General features: G+C 46.5%; 1 protein-coding gene across 1 annotated transcript in view; it reads right to left on the reverse strand.

Annotated features, from left to right (window-relative positions):
* The window catches only part of PLG (plasminogen), a 179,833-nt gene that overhangs the window by 131,120 nt on the left and 30,651 nt on the right, over positions 1-18,062 (reverse strand). The window contains exon 3 of the mRNA XM_040350604.1: positions 8,776-8,882. Within this exon, the coding sequence (XP_040206538.1) occupies positions 8,776-8,882 (107 nt within the window). The remainder of the gene's footprint in view (positions 1-8,775; positions 8,883-18,062) is intronic.

Raw genomic sequence — 18,062 nt, forward strand, 5'->3', positions numbered from 1 at the left:
AATTTGGAGACCCAGAAGTTTAAGGGGGCCTAGCCGTCATTCAGTACGTGTAGGCGTGTGCACACATACTACTCCACCGTGTTGCTGAAATGCTGCCTCCTGCTAAAACGTTCCATATCAGCTGGTGGTGCTGTTTGTTGTGGCGTGCTGACAAAGCTTTTCCACATTTCGGCCATGCTAACCCTGCCTTCTGAGGTGCTGGCAGTGCCCCTGCTGCGTTGGCGACCTCTTCCTCCTCCTCTTCCTTCGCCTTCTGCTTCCACTGTGCCCCCCGCTGCCAGGTGGGAATTGCACCAGCAGCGCATCTACCAGCGTGCGCTTGTACTCGCGCATCTTGCGTTTACGCTCCAGTGACGGAATTAAGGACGGTACATTGTCTTTGTAACGGGGATCCAGCAGCGTGGCCAGCCAGTAATCAGCACCTGTTATAATGTGCGAAACACGCCGGTCGTGGCGGAGACACTGCAGCATGTAATTGCTCATGTGTGCCAGGCTGCCCAGAGGCAACGAAAAGCTGTCCTCTGTGGGAGGTGTATCATCTGTGTCCTCTGTATCCCCCCAGCCATGCACCAGTGATGGCCATGAGCTGGTCTGGATGCCATCCTGCTGTGAACATGGTTCCTCCTCCTCCTCCATGTCTTTCTCCTCATCCTCCACCGCGTCATCCTCCAGAACTGTGCCCTTGCTGGACAATTGTGTACCTGGCCTTTGTTGGTGCACGAACCCACCCTCGGAGCCACTTGTGAATGACTGCCCTGAAAGCCTTGGAAATGATCCCGATTCTTCGTCCTCCTCCTCCTGTGCCACATCCTCTTCCATCATCGTCCGTAGCATTTTTTCAAGGAGGCATAGAACTGGGATAGTCACGCTGAGAGCGGCGTCATCGGCACTGGCCATGTTGGTGGAGTACTCGAAACAGTGCAACAAGGCACACAGGTCTCGCATGGAGGCCCAGTTATTGGTGGTGAAGTGGTTCTGTTCCGCAGAGCGACTCACGCGTGCGTGCTGCAGCTGAGACTCCACTATGGCCTGCTGCTGCTCGCACAGTCTGGCCAGCATGTGCAAGGTGGAGTTCCACCTTGTGGGCACATTACATATGAGGCCCCGTACTCACGACCAAACATGTCTGCTAAAACTGGTCCGCAGACCAGTTTCAGCAGACATGTTTGGCCGTGTGTTGGCCCGAGCGGACCATTTTCGGGCGGATCGGACAGGTACGGACCGGACATGTACGGTCGTCTGTACAGACCTACCGTACATGTCCTGCCACCCGCCATCCCTCGCATGCGTCGAATGACTTCGACGCATGCGTGGAAGCATTTTAAAGGCAGGCCGCCCACGTCGCTGCGTCATTGTCGCTGCGACACCGCGTCATCGACGCGGCGACACCGCGGACATGCCCCGCGTATTGTTTACGCGCGGACTTCTGTTCGATGGTGTGTATAGCCACCGAACAGAAGTCCCCGGGCAGTCCCCGGGCAGACATGTCCGATGAAAACGGTCCGCGGACCGGTTTCATCGGACATGTTTGATCGTGAGTACTCGGCCTGAGGCGGTGAGCGGGAAGGCCGAAGTTACGCTGCAGCGCTGCCAGGCGAGCAGCAGCAGGGTGAGAACGCCGAAAGTGCGCACAGACGGCCCGCACTTTCTGCAGCAGCTGTGGCATATCGGGGTAAGTTTTCAGGAAACTCTGCACCACCAAATTCAGCACATGCGCCAAGCAAGGGATGTGCGTCAAACCGGCTAGGCCCAGAGCTGCTACGAGATTTCGCCCGTTATCGCACACCACCAGGCCCGGCTTGAGGCTCACTGACGCCAACCACTCATCAGTCTGTTGTTCCATGTCCCTCCACAACTCCTGCGCGGTGTGTGGTTTTTTCCCCCAAACAGGAAAGTTTTAAAACTGCCTGCTGGCATTTACCCATGGCTGTGCTGAAGTTGGTGGTGAATTTGTTACGCTGACTGGATGAGGAGGCGGTAGAGGATGAGGAAGTGGAGTAAAAGGAGTTAGGAACAGGAGGCAAACTGAAGCGCCCTGCAATCCTCGGTGGTGGAAGGACATGCGCCAAACTGCTATCCGCCTCAGGCCCAGCCGCCACTGCATTTACCCAGTGCACTGTTAGGGAGATATAATGTCCCTGACCATGCTTACTGGTCCACGTATCCATAGTTAGGTGGACCTTGGCACAGATGGCGTTGCGCAGTGCACACCTGATTTTGTCACCCACTTGGTTGTGCAGGGAAGGAATGGCTCGCCTGGAAAAGTAGTGGCGGCTGGGCACGACGTACTTTGGGACAGCCAATGCCATCAGGCTTTTAAAACTCTGTGTCTCCACTAGATGGAATGACAGCATTTTAAAGGCCAGTAATTTTGAAATGCTGGCATTCAGGGCCAGGGATCGCGGGTGGGTAGGGGGGTACTTCCTCTTCCGCTCCAGTGTTTGGGAGATAGAGAGCTGAATGCTTCCATGGGACATTGTGGAGATGTTTGGGGACCCAGGTGGTAGTGTTGCTTGCCGGTCCTCTAATTGAGGGGTGGCAGGTGGCACTGTCACTACAGAGGTGGATGAAGAGGCTGAGAGGCCCAAGACTGATGCAGAAGAGGAAGCAGGAGGAGCCAGAGACCTTTCTTGGTTTTTGAGGTGTCTACTCCACTGCAGCTCGTGCTTTGCACTTAGATGCCTGGTCATGCAGGTTGTGCTCAGGTTGAGAACGTTTATGCCTCGCTTCAGGCTCTGATTGCACAACGTGCAAACCACGCGTGTCTTGTCATCAGCACATTGTGTGAAGAACTGCCACGCTAGGGAACTCCTTGGACCTGGCTTTGTTGTGCTCGGTCCCTTGCTGCGTTGGGCAGTAGCAGGCGTACTGTCTAGGGGACGGACGCTCTGCTTTGGCACCCTGCTCCCTCTTCTGCTGTGCTGGTGGCTCTGTGCGACCACCGCCTCTTCCTCCAAACTACATGGGTCACCTGCATGAGGTTGATTCCATGTCGGGTCGAGGACCTCATCGTCCTCCACATCATCTTCCACCCAGTCTTCACCACTGCCCTCCTTGTCGGTCTGCACAATTGCAAAAGCACCAGCAACTGTGTTTCATCATCATCCAAGACGTGCTGTGATGGTCCCCCCATGTACTCATCCTGAAATATAAGTGGTTGGGCATCGGTGCACTCACTCTCTTCCACTTCTGGGGCTGGGCTAGGTGGATGGCCCTGGGAACACATGCTAACAGACTCATCAAAAAGAAGAAGAGACTGCTGCATGATTTGGGGCTCAGACTGCTTGGCTGATTTGCAAGGGGGTGAGGTGAAAGACTGATGGTGGACATCGGCTGCAGGCGCCAACTCTGAACTTTCAGCACAAGACTGGTTGGAAAACAATGTGAAGGAACTGGAGGCACTGTCAGCAACCCAATCTACTACCACCTGTTCTGCTCCTGGCCTCAACATTCGTAGAGCTGGATTAGACCCGACCAAATACCGCTGCAGGCTCTGTCGGCTACTCGCACCTGAGAAAGGTGTTTCACTTGTGCGTGTAGCTGGCACAGATCGACCACGTCCTCTCCCTGTAACAGGAGCTCCACCAGCAGTACCACGACCGTGGCCACGTCCCTCAGTTGACGTTTTCCTCATATTTCTCAAAAGATGGATCTTGCCCTAAATGGGTGTTTTTTAAATACAACAATAGTGTAATATGGTGAAAAAGGCAGAGATTCACCTATATATTTCTCTACCTATAGCAAGAAGCAGGAACCTAGCCCTAAACAATGTACTGCACAGACAGTATATCACAGGGGACAGGTAGAGTGCTGGTGAAATAGGCAGAGATTCATCTATATATTTCTCTACCTATAGCAAGAAGCAGGAACCTAGCCCTAAACAATGTACTGCACAGACAGTATATCACAGGGGACAGGTAGAGTGCTGGTGAAATAGGCAGAGATTCACCTATATATTTCTCTACCTATAGCAAGAAGCAGGGACCTAGCCCTAAACAATGTACTGGACACATACAGTATATCACAGGTGATGGAAGGTGCAGTGCTGGTGAAATATACAGAGAGCCACCTATAGACTGCTGTCCCTATAGCAAATAGCTGGAACCTCTCCCTAAACTATGCACTGGACACACACAGTATATCACAGGGGACAGGTGCAGTGCTTGTGAAATATGCAGAGAGTCACCTATAGATTGCTGTCCCTATAGGAAATAGCTGGAACCTCTCCCTAAACTATGTACTGGACACACACAGTATATCACAGGTGGTGGCAGGTGTAGTGCTGGTGTAATATATAGAGTCACCTATAGACTGCTGTCCCTTTAGGAAATAGCTGGAACCTCTCCCTAAACTATGTACTGGACACACACAGTATATCACAGGTGGTGGCAGGTGCAGTGCTGGTGAAATATGCAGAGAGTCACCTATAGATTGCTGTCCCTATAGGAAATAGCTGGAACCTCTCCCTAAACTATAAGATGCAGATCTCACAGAAATAAAGAGTGCTTGTGTAGATTTCTGAAGCAGGATACACCTCTCTGACACTGTCCCTCAATAAACAGCAGCCTGTCCCTATAGCAAATAGCTGAACAAAATTCCTAAACTATAAGATGCAGATCTCACAGAAATAAAGAGTGCTTGTGTAGATTTCTGAATCAGGATACACCTCTCTGACACTGTCCGTCAATCAACAGCAGCCTGTCCCTACCATAGCTACAGCATAATGACAAGCCATAAACCATAAGATGCAGATCTCACAGAAATAAAGAGTGCTTGTGTAGATTTCTGAAGCAGGATACACCTCTCTGACACTGTCCCTCAACCAGCAGCAGCCTCTCCCTACACTAGCTAATGCAGAGTGACGACCTGTGCTGTGTGCCTCTATCTAATATAGAGGCTGGTCACATGCTGGGTCACATGCTGCATTGGCCAATCACAGCCATGCCATTAGTAGGCATGGCTGTGATGGCTTCCTAGTAACTCTAGTATAACAAATGGCGATTGGTTGCCGTGCAGCGCGCCATAAAATAGCCGAACTCCGAACCCGAACCCAAACTTTTTCCAATTATTCGGGTTCGGGAGCAAAAAAAAACCAAAGTCCGTACCGAACCCGAATTTTACAGTTCGGGTTCGCTCAACCCTACACCTGAGCAATGCTTGCGACTAGTTTATCCATACAGGAGTTATGTGGAAGCTGTCATTACCAACAAAGGATTTTGTACGAAGTATTAAATAGAGTTCAGTTAGCGTGTTCAATACTTTTTCCCTGTGTCGTTCTATTTTTTTTACACATAACTTAATTTCTAAACGTATCTGTTTTGGTTTCTTTGTATGTATGGATTGCATATTTGTTCTTGTTGTTACTGACATGTGGTGAAAATTGCATGTCAATACATATTTACCTACAAAAACGTGTTTAACACTTATTTTACCCAGTGTGTGTGTGTGTGTGTACATATATACTGTGTATGTGTGTATATATATATATATATATATATATATATACAATATATATATTTCCCAAACACAATCTCTGGATATGATGCTGAGCACGTGCACTCAACTTCTGTATGGTCTTGGCCACCATGCTGCAGCTCAGTTTCAGGGTCCTGGCAATCTTCTTATAGCCTAGGCCGTCTTTATGTAGAGTAGGGATGAGCCGAACACCCCCCTGTTCGGTTCGCACCAAAACCTTTGAACGGACCGACTGTTCCCACGAACATTTAGAACCCCATTGACGTCTATGGGACTCGAACGTTCGAATTCAAAAGTGCTCATTTTAAAGCCTAATATGCAAGTTATTGTCGTAAAACGTCTTTGAGAACCCGGGTCTTGCCCCAGGGAACATGTATCAATGGAAAAAAAGTTTTAAAAACTGTTGTTTTTTTCTGGAGCAGTGATGTTAATGATGCTTAAATTAAAAAAAAAATGAAATTAAAAATTCCTTTAATTACTATAAGAAAAAAGTAATTTAAAACTGCTTGCGGCTTTAATGTAATGTCTTGGTCCCTGCAATATGGATGAAAATCATTGAGAAAAATAGCACAGACACAGACAGTACACACACCACGTAGCTTTAGGTGCACACTGCAGAGGACACGGAAAATACACACTACGTAGCTTTAGGTGCAATCTGCAGAGGGCACGGACAGTACACACCAAATAGCTTTAGGTGCAAACTACAGAGGACAAAGGCAGTACACACACTACGTAGCTTTATGGTGCACACTGCAGAGGACACAGGCAATTCAATCACCTGCCTGCCAGTAAATTAGGAAGAGCTGATCTAGCTAAACTATACAGTGTATAAATATATATACAACACCTGGGATGCATATATATCCTCTACACACTGTAACTTTAACTGACTAGCCTCCCTGCCTGCCTGCTCTATCTACCTACTAAAAATGACACTATCTCTCTCTCTCTGTCTCCTCTCTTTTAACCACTGCAACACACTACACAAGGCTGACCTGCAGGCGGCCTTTTATAGTGTGGGGCGTGTACTAAACCCCCTGAGCCATAATTGGCCAAAGCCACCCTGGCTTTGGCCAATTATGGCTCTCCGTCTTTTGCAAGCTGTGATTGGCCAAGCATGCGGGTCATAGTGCATGCTTGGCCAATCATCAGCCAGCATTGCACTGCGATGCCGCAGTGAAATATGGGCTGTAAAAATGTAACTCGAATTTGGCGCGAACCAGTTCTTTGCCATGTTAAACTTCCAGCGACCAGTATGAGAGAGCTATAACACAAAATTTAACACACATGCTCCCCATTCACACCTGAGACCTTGTAACATGACAACGGGGGGGGGATGGCTGGAATGGCTAATTGGGCCCAAATTGGCAATTTTCACTTAGAGGTGTACTCACTTTTGTTGCTAGCAGTTTAGACATTAATGGAGTTAATGGACATTAATGGTGTTATTTTGAGGGGACTGCAAATTTATACTGTTATACAAGCTGTTCACTCACTACTTTACATTGTAGCAAAGTGTAATTTCTTCAGTGTTGTCACATGAAAAGGTATAATAAAATATTTGCAAAATTGTGAGGGGTGTACTGTTGTGAGATAATTGTATATTGCTATGTTTTGCTCACTTTGCTCACATGAAACAATTAAATCTATTCCCTGTGCAGTGTCATGTTTAACTGCCGGCAGTCCCATGGCTGTCTATTGGGATGCAGTGGCTGCCCCCCAATGTAACAACAGTGCAGGTGCATTCGGGGCTGTGCATCCACACCCAGACAGATGTCACATAAGGGGCAGCGGGCGCGGCTGTGTCTGTGCAGCTACTGCATCCCAATAGACTGCTATGAGACTGCCGGCATGGGGATGTATGCAACACCTGTGCATCCCCGTGCTGGTAAACATCAAAGATAAAAACAAGGATAAAATATAAATGGTTGTAAAAATCCAGCAATAGTTACAATGGTGATCACGGATAGAAGTCCTGTAGGACGAAATGCATAGGGTTCTATGCTTGTTGCTTATCCTGCGCCTTTTTTAGCAGTGATCACCATTGTAATTATCGCTGGATTTTTACAACCATTTATATTTTATCCTTGTTTTTATCTTTGTTCTTTTTGCCTTGTGTTTAATTTTAATAAATCCCTTGGGTTTACTTTTTTAACCTACGCTATGTGGAGGCCTTTTTTTCTTGTTCCTTTTTATGCCATATCGTAAATCCCTGGAGGGATAATACTTATTTTTGGATCCTTGCTATCCACAACATTGAGCTGCTGGGAAGTGGGAACCAGTGATTGAGTTTGGAGCTTTTAAATTTCTGGAAAATATCGGGGAACAGATGGGATGAACTTCCGGATTATACCAGATACAACCTTTGGAGGTGCTGGAGATACCATCACTCTTACCTTTGCCTATTTGATCCATTTCTGAGAGGTTTTGTGTCCACCCCACACGGTAAGGCCTTGTACACACGATCAGTCCAAACTGATGAAAACGGACTGAAGGCTGAAGTCTGATGGTCTGATAGACTGATGGTCTGATGTGTCTACACACCATCTGTTCAAAATCCGATCGAGTCCAACGCGGTGACGTAAAACACAACGGCGTGCTAAAAAAAACGAAGTTTAATGCTTCCAAGCATGCGTTGACTTGATTCTGAGCATGCGCGGGTTTTGAACCGATGCTTTTGCGTACTATCCATCGGTTTTGACCGAACGGTCATCAGTCCGATTTTAAAGCAAGTTTTAAAACTTTGGTCTGAAGGACAAAAGTCTGATGGGCCATACACACGGTAGGTTTGGACTGATGAAACTGAACTTCAGTCCGTTTTCATCAGTTTGGACTGATCGTGTGTACAGGGCCTAAGAGTACCCATCTTATACCTTTTCTGGATTTATGTTTATTTACATATTGGTTTTATCATCAAGATTGCCATCATCATCACTGTTCCATGCCTCATATCTTACCTTGCTGGCGAGGATTACACCTGATTGACATCATTAACTGTTTACATGGACCCTTTTCTGAAGTGACTCATGACCACTTTTCATAATACTTTTTAGTGTTGGAATACATTTATTGTCACTTGGTTTTCCACGCATATTTACTTGCTGCCGCAAGTATATTGTTTACACACTATTTATATATTTTGTGCATATTTGGTCACACCTTTTTTGTACATGTTCACATCATGACCACACAGGTCTAGATTTATTCATTAGCGCAGCACAATTTTAAATTTTACTTATATATAATAAAACTTCAATAAACTAAATAAATAATATATGTTGCAAATTAAGAACGTACGTTTTCTTTCATATATAGCTACATCACTCCTTCGATGCACCATTGAAGACCTCTGATTGTCAAGAAGTGTAACGCATAGTTGGTTTTTTGAGCCATACAAAAAAGCCCTAAAAGATTTAAAACATAAAAGTTAGCACATGCAAACTGCTAGCTTATTTTTTCTTTATATAAAATACATAAAATCTACAATATAAACTGGTACTTTCTGCATTTTGAAAACAGCAACATTAAATATTTGCCCACACTTGTGCTGCAACATCTGTAAAATACCACTAAAGATAAAAAACAAGAAAAATATTTTTGAACTCATACTAGCATACCTCTCACAAACTCCATGGCATATCAGAAGGGATATTAAAAAGGTATTAACATATAACTAATATCAAAACTTGTTTCTTTAGATTTAGCTTAAAGGGGTTGTAAAGGAAAAAAATGTTTTCCCTAAATAGCTTCCTTTACCTTAGTGCAGTCCTCCTTCACTTACCTCATCCTTCCATTTTGCTTTTAAATGTCCTCATTTCTTTTGAGAAATCCTCACTTCCTGTTCTTCTGTCTGTAACTACACGCAGTAATGCAAGGCTTTCTCCCTGGTGTGGAGAAAGCCTCTTGAGGGGGGAGGGAGCGAGCACTCCTGCTCAGGACACTCTCTACTTTGCAGATATAGAAAGGAGCTGTGTGTTAGTGGGCATCCTGACAATCCTGCTCGCCCCCTCCCCCCTCAAGAGGCTTTCTCCACGCCAGGGAGAAAGCCTTGCATTACTGCCTGTAGTTAAAGACAGAAGAACAGGAAGTGAGGATTTCTCATAAGAAATAAGGACATTTAAAAGCAAAATGGAAGGATGGAAGTGAATGAGGACTGCACTAAGGTAAAGGAAGCTATTTAGGGAAAAAAATGTTTTCCTTTACAACCCCTTTAAAGGAGTTGTAAAGGCAGAAGGTTTTTTATCTTACTGCATTATATGCATTAAGATAAAAAGCCTGTTGCTGTGGGGGCACTCAACAGGAGGGAGGGGCCAGGACCAGTGACCCAAGAAGAGGAGGATCCAGGCTGCTTTGTAGGATCCAGGCTGCTTTGTGCAAATCCACTGCACAGGGCAGGTAAGTAAAACATGTTTGTTATTTTTATTTTTTAAACAAGACTTTACAATCACTTTAAGAGGAGAAGGATTAGAATACCTATCAGGATGTTCATTGTTGTTTGTGTCATTCTTTCTATTTTTCCTAATGATCGTTACCACTGAAAGTGAATCAGAAATTTGTGGTTGCCAGAACAGAAATAGAGAGGAAATCTTCCAATAGGGAAATGTTTAGTCTATTTTCTGAAATATAATAATAATTTTAAAAAAAACTGTGTTTAACCTCTTGACCACTGGGCACTTAAACCCCCTTCCTGACCAGACCAATTTTCAGCTTTCGGTGCTCTCACAATTTGAATGACAATTACTCAGTCATACAACATTGTACCCATTTGAATTTTTTGTACTTTTTTTCACACAAATAGAGCTTTCTTTTGGTGGTATTTGATCACCTCTGGGTTTTTTATTTTTTGCGCTATAAAAGAAAAACGACTGAAAATTCTGTTAAAAAAAATAATAATCTAGTTTCTGTCATATTAGCAGGTTATTTCTCACACACAGCATATGCATACCACAAATTACACCCCAAAACACATTCTGCTATTCCTCCCGAGTACGGCGATACCACATGTGTGCGACTTTTACACAGCGTGGCCACATACAGAGGCCCAACGTGCAGGGAGCACCATCAGGCGTTCTGGAGCACCCAGGCCAATTCTGACATTTCTCTCCTACATGTAAAAATCATCATTTATTTGCTAGAAAATTACATAGAACCCCAAAACATTATATATGCTTTTTTAGCAAAGACCCTAGAGAAAACAATGGCGGCCGTTACAACTTTTTATCTCGCATGGTATTTTCGCAGAAATTTTTGAACACATATTTTTAAAAAAAACTGTTTTGTGCTTAAAAAAAAAAAAAAAAACTGTTAAGGTTAGCCCAATTTTTTTTCATAATGTGAAAGATGAAGTTATGCTGAGTAAATAGATACCCAACATGTCACACTTCAAAATTGCGCACACTCATGGAATGGCGCCAAACTTCGCTACTTAAAAATCCCCATAGGCGATGCTTTAATTACTTTTATTGGTTACATGTTTTTAGTTACAGAGGAGGTCTAGGGCCAAAATGATTGCTCTCGCTCTAACGTTCGCAGAGATACCTCACATGTGTGGCTTGAACACCGTTTTCATATGTGGGCGGGACTTACGTATGCGTTCGCTTCTGCATGCGAGCACACGTGGACAGGGGCGCTTTAAAAAAATGGTTATTGCAGAGTATTTGGGTATTGCAGAGTATTGGGGTATTGCAGAATATCGCGCAGGGTATTGCAGAGTATCGCGCAGGGTATTGCAGAGTATTGGGGTATTGCAGAGTATTGGGGTATTGCAGAGTATTGGGGTATTGCAGAGTATCGCGCAGGGTATTGCAGAGTATTGGGGTATTGCAGAGTATCGCGCAGGGTATTGGGGTATTGCAGAGTATCGCGCAGGGTATTGCAGAGTATTGGGGTATTGCAGAGTATCGCGCAGGGTATTGCAGAGTATTGGGGTATTGCAGAGTATCGCGCAGGGTATTGTAGAGTATTGGGGTATTGCAGAGTATCGCGCAGGGTATTGCAGAGTATTGAGGTATTGCAGAGTATCGTGCAGAGTATTGGGGTATTGCAGAGTATTGGGGTATTGCAGAGTATCGCGCAGGGTATTGCAGAGTATTGGGGTATTGCAGAGTATCGCGCAGGGTATTGCAGAGTATTGGGGTATTGCAGAGTATCACGCAGGGTATTGCAGAGTATTGAGGTATTGCAGAGTATCGTGCAGAGTATTGGGGTATTGCAGAGTATTGCGCAGGGATAGCTGAGCTGGGATGGATGGATGGCTGGATCTGTGACTGCAGTTGTCACAGATCCAGCCCTCAGTGCTGCTGACACCTGCTCCTCCCCCCCCTCCTCTCACACTGTACCGAACGGTACAGAGAGGAGAGGGAGGAACCGGCGTCATCAAATGACACCGGTTTGTTTACAAGTGATCGCTCCGTCATTTGACGGAGCGATCACGTGGTAAACGGCCGCTATCAGCGGCAATTTACCGCGATCCGTGATGCGCCGGGTCTTCTAGACCTGGCGCTCACGGATGATTCCAGGAGCGCGCCCCAGCGGGCGCGCGAGTGGAGGATTCTGGGAGGACGTCCTTCCAGAATAACTCGACTAGCAGTAAAATGTCTATGGCGCGGTGGGCAAGTGGTTAATAAATACTCTAAAAAGAAAGCCTTGTCTGTCTCTAAAAAGTGATATACCATGAATTTTGGTACAGTGATGCATGACTGAGTAATTGTCAATCAAACTAGAGCACTAGAACACTGAAAACTAGGGTTGTCCCGATACCGATACTAGTATCGGTATCGGGACCGATACCGAGCATTTGCCCGAGTACTTGTACTCGGTGCAAATTCTCCGATGCTTCACCCGATACCTGGACAATCAGGGTGATCATCGCGGTGGGGGAGTTACAAGCACTGATCACCGCTGACTGTCCTTGTTTCCTCCTCCATTCCCCCTCCATTCTGCTGCTGTCCCCCTCCATTCTGCCGCCGTCATGCCCCCCTCCGTCCTGCTGCCATGTCCCCCCATGCTGCCGTCATGTCCCCCTCTGTCCTGCCTCCGTGCTGCCACCGTGCCCCCACTCCTTTCTGCCGTCGTCATGCCTCCCTCCGTGCTGCCGCCGTGTCCCAACTCCTTTCTGCCGCCGTCATGCCTCCCTCCGTGCTGCCGCCGTTTCCCCACTCCTTTCTGCCGCCGTCATGCCCCCCTCCTTGCTGCCGCCGTCATGCCCCCCTCCTTGCTGCTGCGTCCCCCCTCTATCTGTCAGGATGGAGAGCGGCAGTAGGAGCCGGTAAACCCGGCTCCTACCTTTTGCGAATTGCAATAAAAAAATGAGTTGTAAAAAATAAAAATGTAAATAAAAAACACACTGACAATGTGCATTCCCCCCCACCCCCTTAAAAAAATAAAAAAATAAAGCATTGTAAGAAAAAAGAAATTGTAAAAGTAAATAAATAAAAAAAATGTAAAAAAAAATACTGACACATGAGATTTTAAAAAAGTATCGGTAATTGGTATCGGTGAGTACTTGATAAAAAGTATCGGTACTTGTACTCGGTCCTAAAAAAGTGGTATCGGGACAACCCTACTGAAAACTGAAAAGTGGCATGGCAATGAAGGGATAATACAGACTGGTAAAACAAGTGGAGATTACTCCTCACATTTCCCTGCTGGAATGATGTGTGATGTTTATAGATGCAGAGGCATGCTTTATGGCATTTAAAAAATACAATTCAGTGGGGGACAGTCTTTTCATATGGTCTAAAGGGAAACATTCAAAATATAGAAATACTTTAAATAACATGCATGGGGATGCCTAATGGCACGTACACACGATCATTTTTCGGCATGTAAAAAACAACGTTTTTAAAAATTGTCATTTAAAACGATCGTGTGTGGGCATCACATCATTTTTCGGTTTCTGAAAAACGACAAAAAAAAATTTGAACGTGCTGCATTTTTTAACAACGTTTTAAACAATGTCGTTTTTCAGGTTGTAAAAAATGATCGTGTGTGGGCTTAAACGACGTAAAAAACCTGCACATGCTCAGAAGCAAGTTATGAGATGGGAGCGCTCGTTCTGGTAAAACTAGCAGTCGTAATGGAGTAAGCACATTCATCACGCTGTAACAGACAGAAAAGCGCAAATCGTCTTTTACTAACACGAAATTCGCTAATTAAAGGACAGCTCGGGCTGCCTACAGTCCCACCCCAGAGACATAGCCAACACATTTGCAGAATTTTATATGAACCGTTACAACAATCCTGACATTCCCAGTGACCCTCTTCCCCCAGACATCTCCCTTAGCATGGAGCAGTATTTGGAACAAAGTGGCGTTTTCCGACTCCAACCCTCTGACCTAGCATCCCTAAATATGCGGATCACTGAGGAGGAGATAGAGCAGACCATTAAATCCCTGCCCTCCCGTAAGTCCTAAGGCCCAGATGGTCTGCCCTATGAATATTACAAAGCCTTCCTGCCCCTCCTGCTCCCCCACATGTGCAAACTTTTTAATACCTTCTTCCGGGATACCCCTGTCCCTGCAGATATGCAGCGCTCCTTTATCACTTTGATTCCCAAACCGGACAAGGACCCCGTTCTCTGTGCCAACTATAGACCTTTCGCCCTGCTGAATTCAGACCTGAATTTTTTTACAAAACTACTCTCGATTCGTTTGAACATGGTTCTCCCTTCCCTTATCCACAAAGACCAAGTGGGCTTTGTGCCACTTAGGCAGGTGGGCGATAACACCCGAAAGGTAATTGATCTGGTGGATGTGGCGAACAGGGAAAATAAGGCGTCCCTGCTACTTAGCCTGGACGCGGAGAAGGCTTTTACCGGCTTGGGTGGCCCTTCATGTTCGCCACATTGCACCACGTAGGGATCTGAGGCCCATTCATGAGTGCGATCCATCATCTCTACTCCGACCCCTCCTCCCAGGTCAAGACACACTTTGCCCTCTCACCCTCCTTCCCCATTACCAACGGCACCCGGTAGGGGTGCCCACTCTCGCCCCTACTATTCGCACTTTGCGTTGAACCTTTAGCAGCCACTATTCGAGGCAACCCGTCCATTCAGAGGGTGTCAGTCCGGGGCAGGGAATTTAAAATCTCTCTGTTCGCGGACGACGTTATCCTCTCCCTGACGCAACCTAGGATTTCCCTCCCGAACCTTCATGTAGATTTGGCCCGGTATGGAGCTTTGTCAGGCTACAAAATTAACACTTCTAAGTCGGAGGCCCTCCCAATTAATATCACTGGAGCGGAGATTGCTCATTTGCGGGCCAACTTATCCTATCAATGGAAAACAACTTCCCTGAAATACCTGGGGATACACATTACTCCAAGTTTCACTACCTTATACCAGGAAAACTTTCCTCCCCTATTCCGCTCAATAAGATCCCTGCTGATGCAATGGAAAAAACACCATATCTCCCTGCTCGGCCGGATCGCCTCAATTAAAATAACGATACTCCCGAAGCCTCTCTATCTTTTTCAAACGTTACCCATCCCTGTCCCCTATAAACACTTGAGAAAACTTCAGTCCGACCTACTTAAATTTACCTGGAATTACAAAAGACATAGGATACCCCAGACGGTACTAATGGCAGCGCGCTCGGACGGAGACCTTGCGTTTCCTAACCTCATTAAATATTACCAGGCCACTCAACTTTGTGCAATAGCTTCTTGGTTCACCCAGCAGTCCTACAACAAGTGGACGGAGATTGAAAAACTGTGGCTAGCCCCGACTCACCCTAATAACCTACTTTGGAGTGTGGATGTGGAGGTTCCCTCTGAACGCTTGCTGGGATCTGTGTCACAGCTCCGACGACTCTGGCGTCGGCTGTCGCGACCATGTGGGCTGTCTTTGGAGCGCTCGCTTTTGACCCCATTCATGTATAACCCCAAGGGGCCAGATAGCCTCACTCACCAAATGTCTCATCCGTGGACATCCCGGAATCTATTTCATTTTGGGAATCTAGTAGACCCCTTGTGACGCAAACTAATGCCCTTCTCTAGCCTCCAAACTAAATTTGATCTCCCTTGGAAGGTATTCTATAGCTACTTGCAAATTCACCATTATGCCCTGTCCATAGCACCTAACCTGCAATTTTCCCCTCCAACTCCCTTTGAAAGGCTGGTCTTGGCAGGATCAACCCAGAAAGGCCTAATTACTGATATCTACAAAATACTAAATGCCTACCCCCTAGAATCCCAGGGTAAACACTCTTATATGATCCGATGGGGAAAAGCCCTTAACGAGGTAATACCCATAGAGCAATGGCAGATTATTTGGTCCCAGGAAAGCTAAGAGTTCACTTTGTACATTGTACAAGGAAAATGCATATAAAGTCCTTCTCTTTTGGTATATGACTCCTGACATGCTTCACATCATATACCCCGCTAGTTCTGATCGCTGCTGGCGATGTCAGGGAGCCAAGGGCTCCCTCTTTCACATTTACTGGAGTTGCCCAATGATCACCCCCTACTGGACTGTGGTACAGCGACTGTTGGGCCGCCTTCTGGACTCACAGGTCACCATGTCCCCCAAATTCTTCCTATTGGGCCTATCTCCCCTGAGAACCTCCACGCCTAACAAAAAGTTAACACGCCATATCCTCACAGCTGCCCGCTGTCTTATAGCCCTAAATTGGAAAAAACGCTCTCCCCCTACCCCAGAGGCTTTGCACACCAGGATCAAAGATGTGAAGCTGATTGAGAGAATGACTGCCAGGATACAGGACAGGTTGGAGGCCCATGACATTGTCTGGGAGCCATGGCGCCTTCGAGATGACCCACCATGACCCAGTAAATGAGCTAATTCGATGACCTCTCCCTCTTCTTCCCTCTCTACCCCCCTTTTTTTTATTTCTTCTTTCTTTCTCCCTCCTATTGGGAGTACCCCTGTGACTCCCCCCATGTTTAACGTTTTGCAGTGTACTAATATATGTTACTATGATATAGCACCCTCAACCTCAGTTATGTGCTTGCTATTGTTTAGGAGCGTGAAGACGGTCCACGTTTGTCACTACTTGAATACCTGTAACACAGGCAGATTTGTGCCTTACCTCTTTATCCCTCCTCATGATGTATCATATACTCCTGTATGTTGTAAGCAATTTTTTTTTTCAATAAAAAGTTATTTGAGAAAAAAAAAAAAGAAAAAAAAATTCAAACACAGTGCCTGTGGGGTCCCCTTAGTCTGCATATAAAGGAGCGCATCTGTACCATGTATAAAACTTTAAATTGCCAGCAATACAATACCATTGCCGGCAATACAAAAATGTTAAAAAATGGCGTGAGGGTCCCCCCCCCGAATCCATACCAGGTCCTTTGGGTCATGTATGGATTTTAATGTAAAAAAAAACAGTGTGGGTCCTCTCCTCAATCAATACCAGATCCTTACACGAGTATGAAGTCTGGCAGGTCCGGGAAGGGGGGACAAGAAAGCACCCCTCCTCCTGAACCATAGCAGGCCTCATGCCCTCAACATGGGGGGTGCTTTGGGGCATGGTGCTCTGCCCCATTTTGATGGGGACAAGGGCCTCTTTCCGACAACCCTGGGCTGTGATTGTGGGGTTCTGTGGGCAGGGGTTTTATCGGACCCTGGAAGTCCTCGTTAATAAGGAGGCACCCAGGTCCCAAACCCCCCCCTCCATGTGAATGAGTATGGGTAACATAGTATGCCTACCCATTCACCAAAAAAATGTAAAAAATAAATAAAAATACACATGGTGGCAGAGGGCATCGTGATTGATGATTGATCTACATCAGGGGACATTGCTTTTTTATTCTTAATAAAGGAATTGTCAAAAACTGTGTGTTTTTGTTTTTTTTGGTGAATGAGTAGGAATACAATATACCCCATACTCTTTCACACCTTGTTAAAGGGGGCTTCCAGATTCTGATAATACCCCCACAATCACAGCCCAGGGTTGTGTGGAAGAGACCATTGTCCCCATCAATATGGCGACAAGGTGCCCTGCCAGGCTGCATGCTCGGCTAAGGGTCTGGTATGGATTTTGGGAGTGACCCGACACCATTTTTTTTAAATCTTGGCATGTGAGTTCCCCCTTAAAATCCATACCAGACCTAGGAGTCTGGTATGGATTTGAGGGGGGGTGTCTGCATTGTAGGGGGGTCTGCACTGTAGGAGGGGGGTCTGCACTGTAGGGGGTCTGCTCTGTAGGAGGGGGTTTGCACTGTATGGGGGGACTGCACTGTAGGAGGGGGGTCTGCACTGTAGGAGGGGGTCTGCACTGTAGGAGGGGGTCTGCACTGTAGGAGGGGGTCTGCACTGTAGGGGGGGTCTGCACTGTAGGAGGGGGTCTGAACTGTAGGAGGAGGTCTGCACTGTAGGGGTGTCCGCAATGTAGGAGAGGGGTTTGCATTGTTGGGGGGTCTGCACTGTAGGGAGGGGTCTGCACTGTAGGGGGGTCTGCACTGTAGGGGGTCTGTATTGTAGGGGGTCTGTACTGTAGGAGGGTCTGTATTGTAGGGGGTCTGCACTGTAGGGGGTCTGCACTGTAGGGGCGTCTGTACTGTAGGGGGGTCTGCACTGTAGGGGGGTCTGTACTGTAAGGGGGTTTGCACTGTAGGGGGTCTGT

This window comes from Rana temporaria, chromosome 4 (genome assembly GCF_905171775.1).
Source record: "Rana temporaria chromosome 4, aRanTem1.1, whole genome shotgun sequence".
NCBI classification, from domain to species: Eukaryota; Metazoa; Chordata; class Amphibia; order Anura; family Ranidae; genus Rana; species Rana temporaria.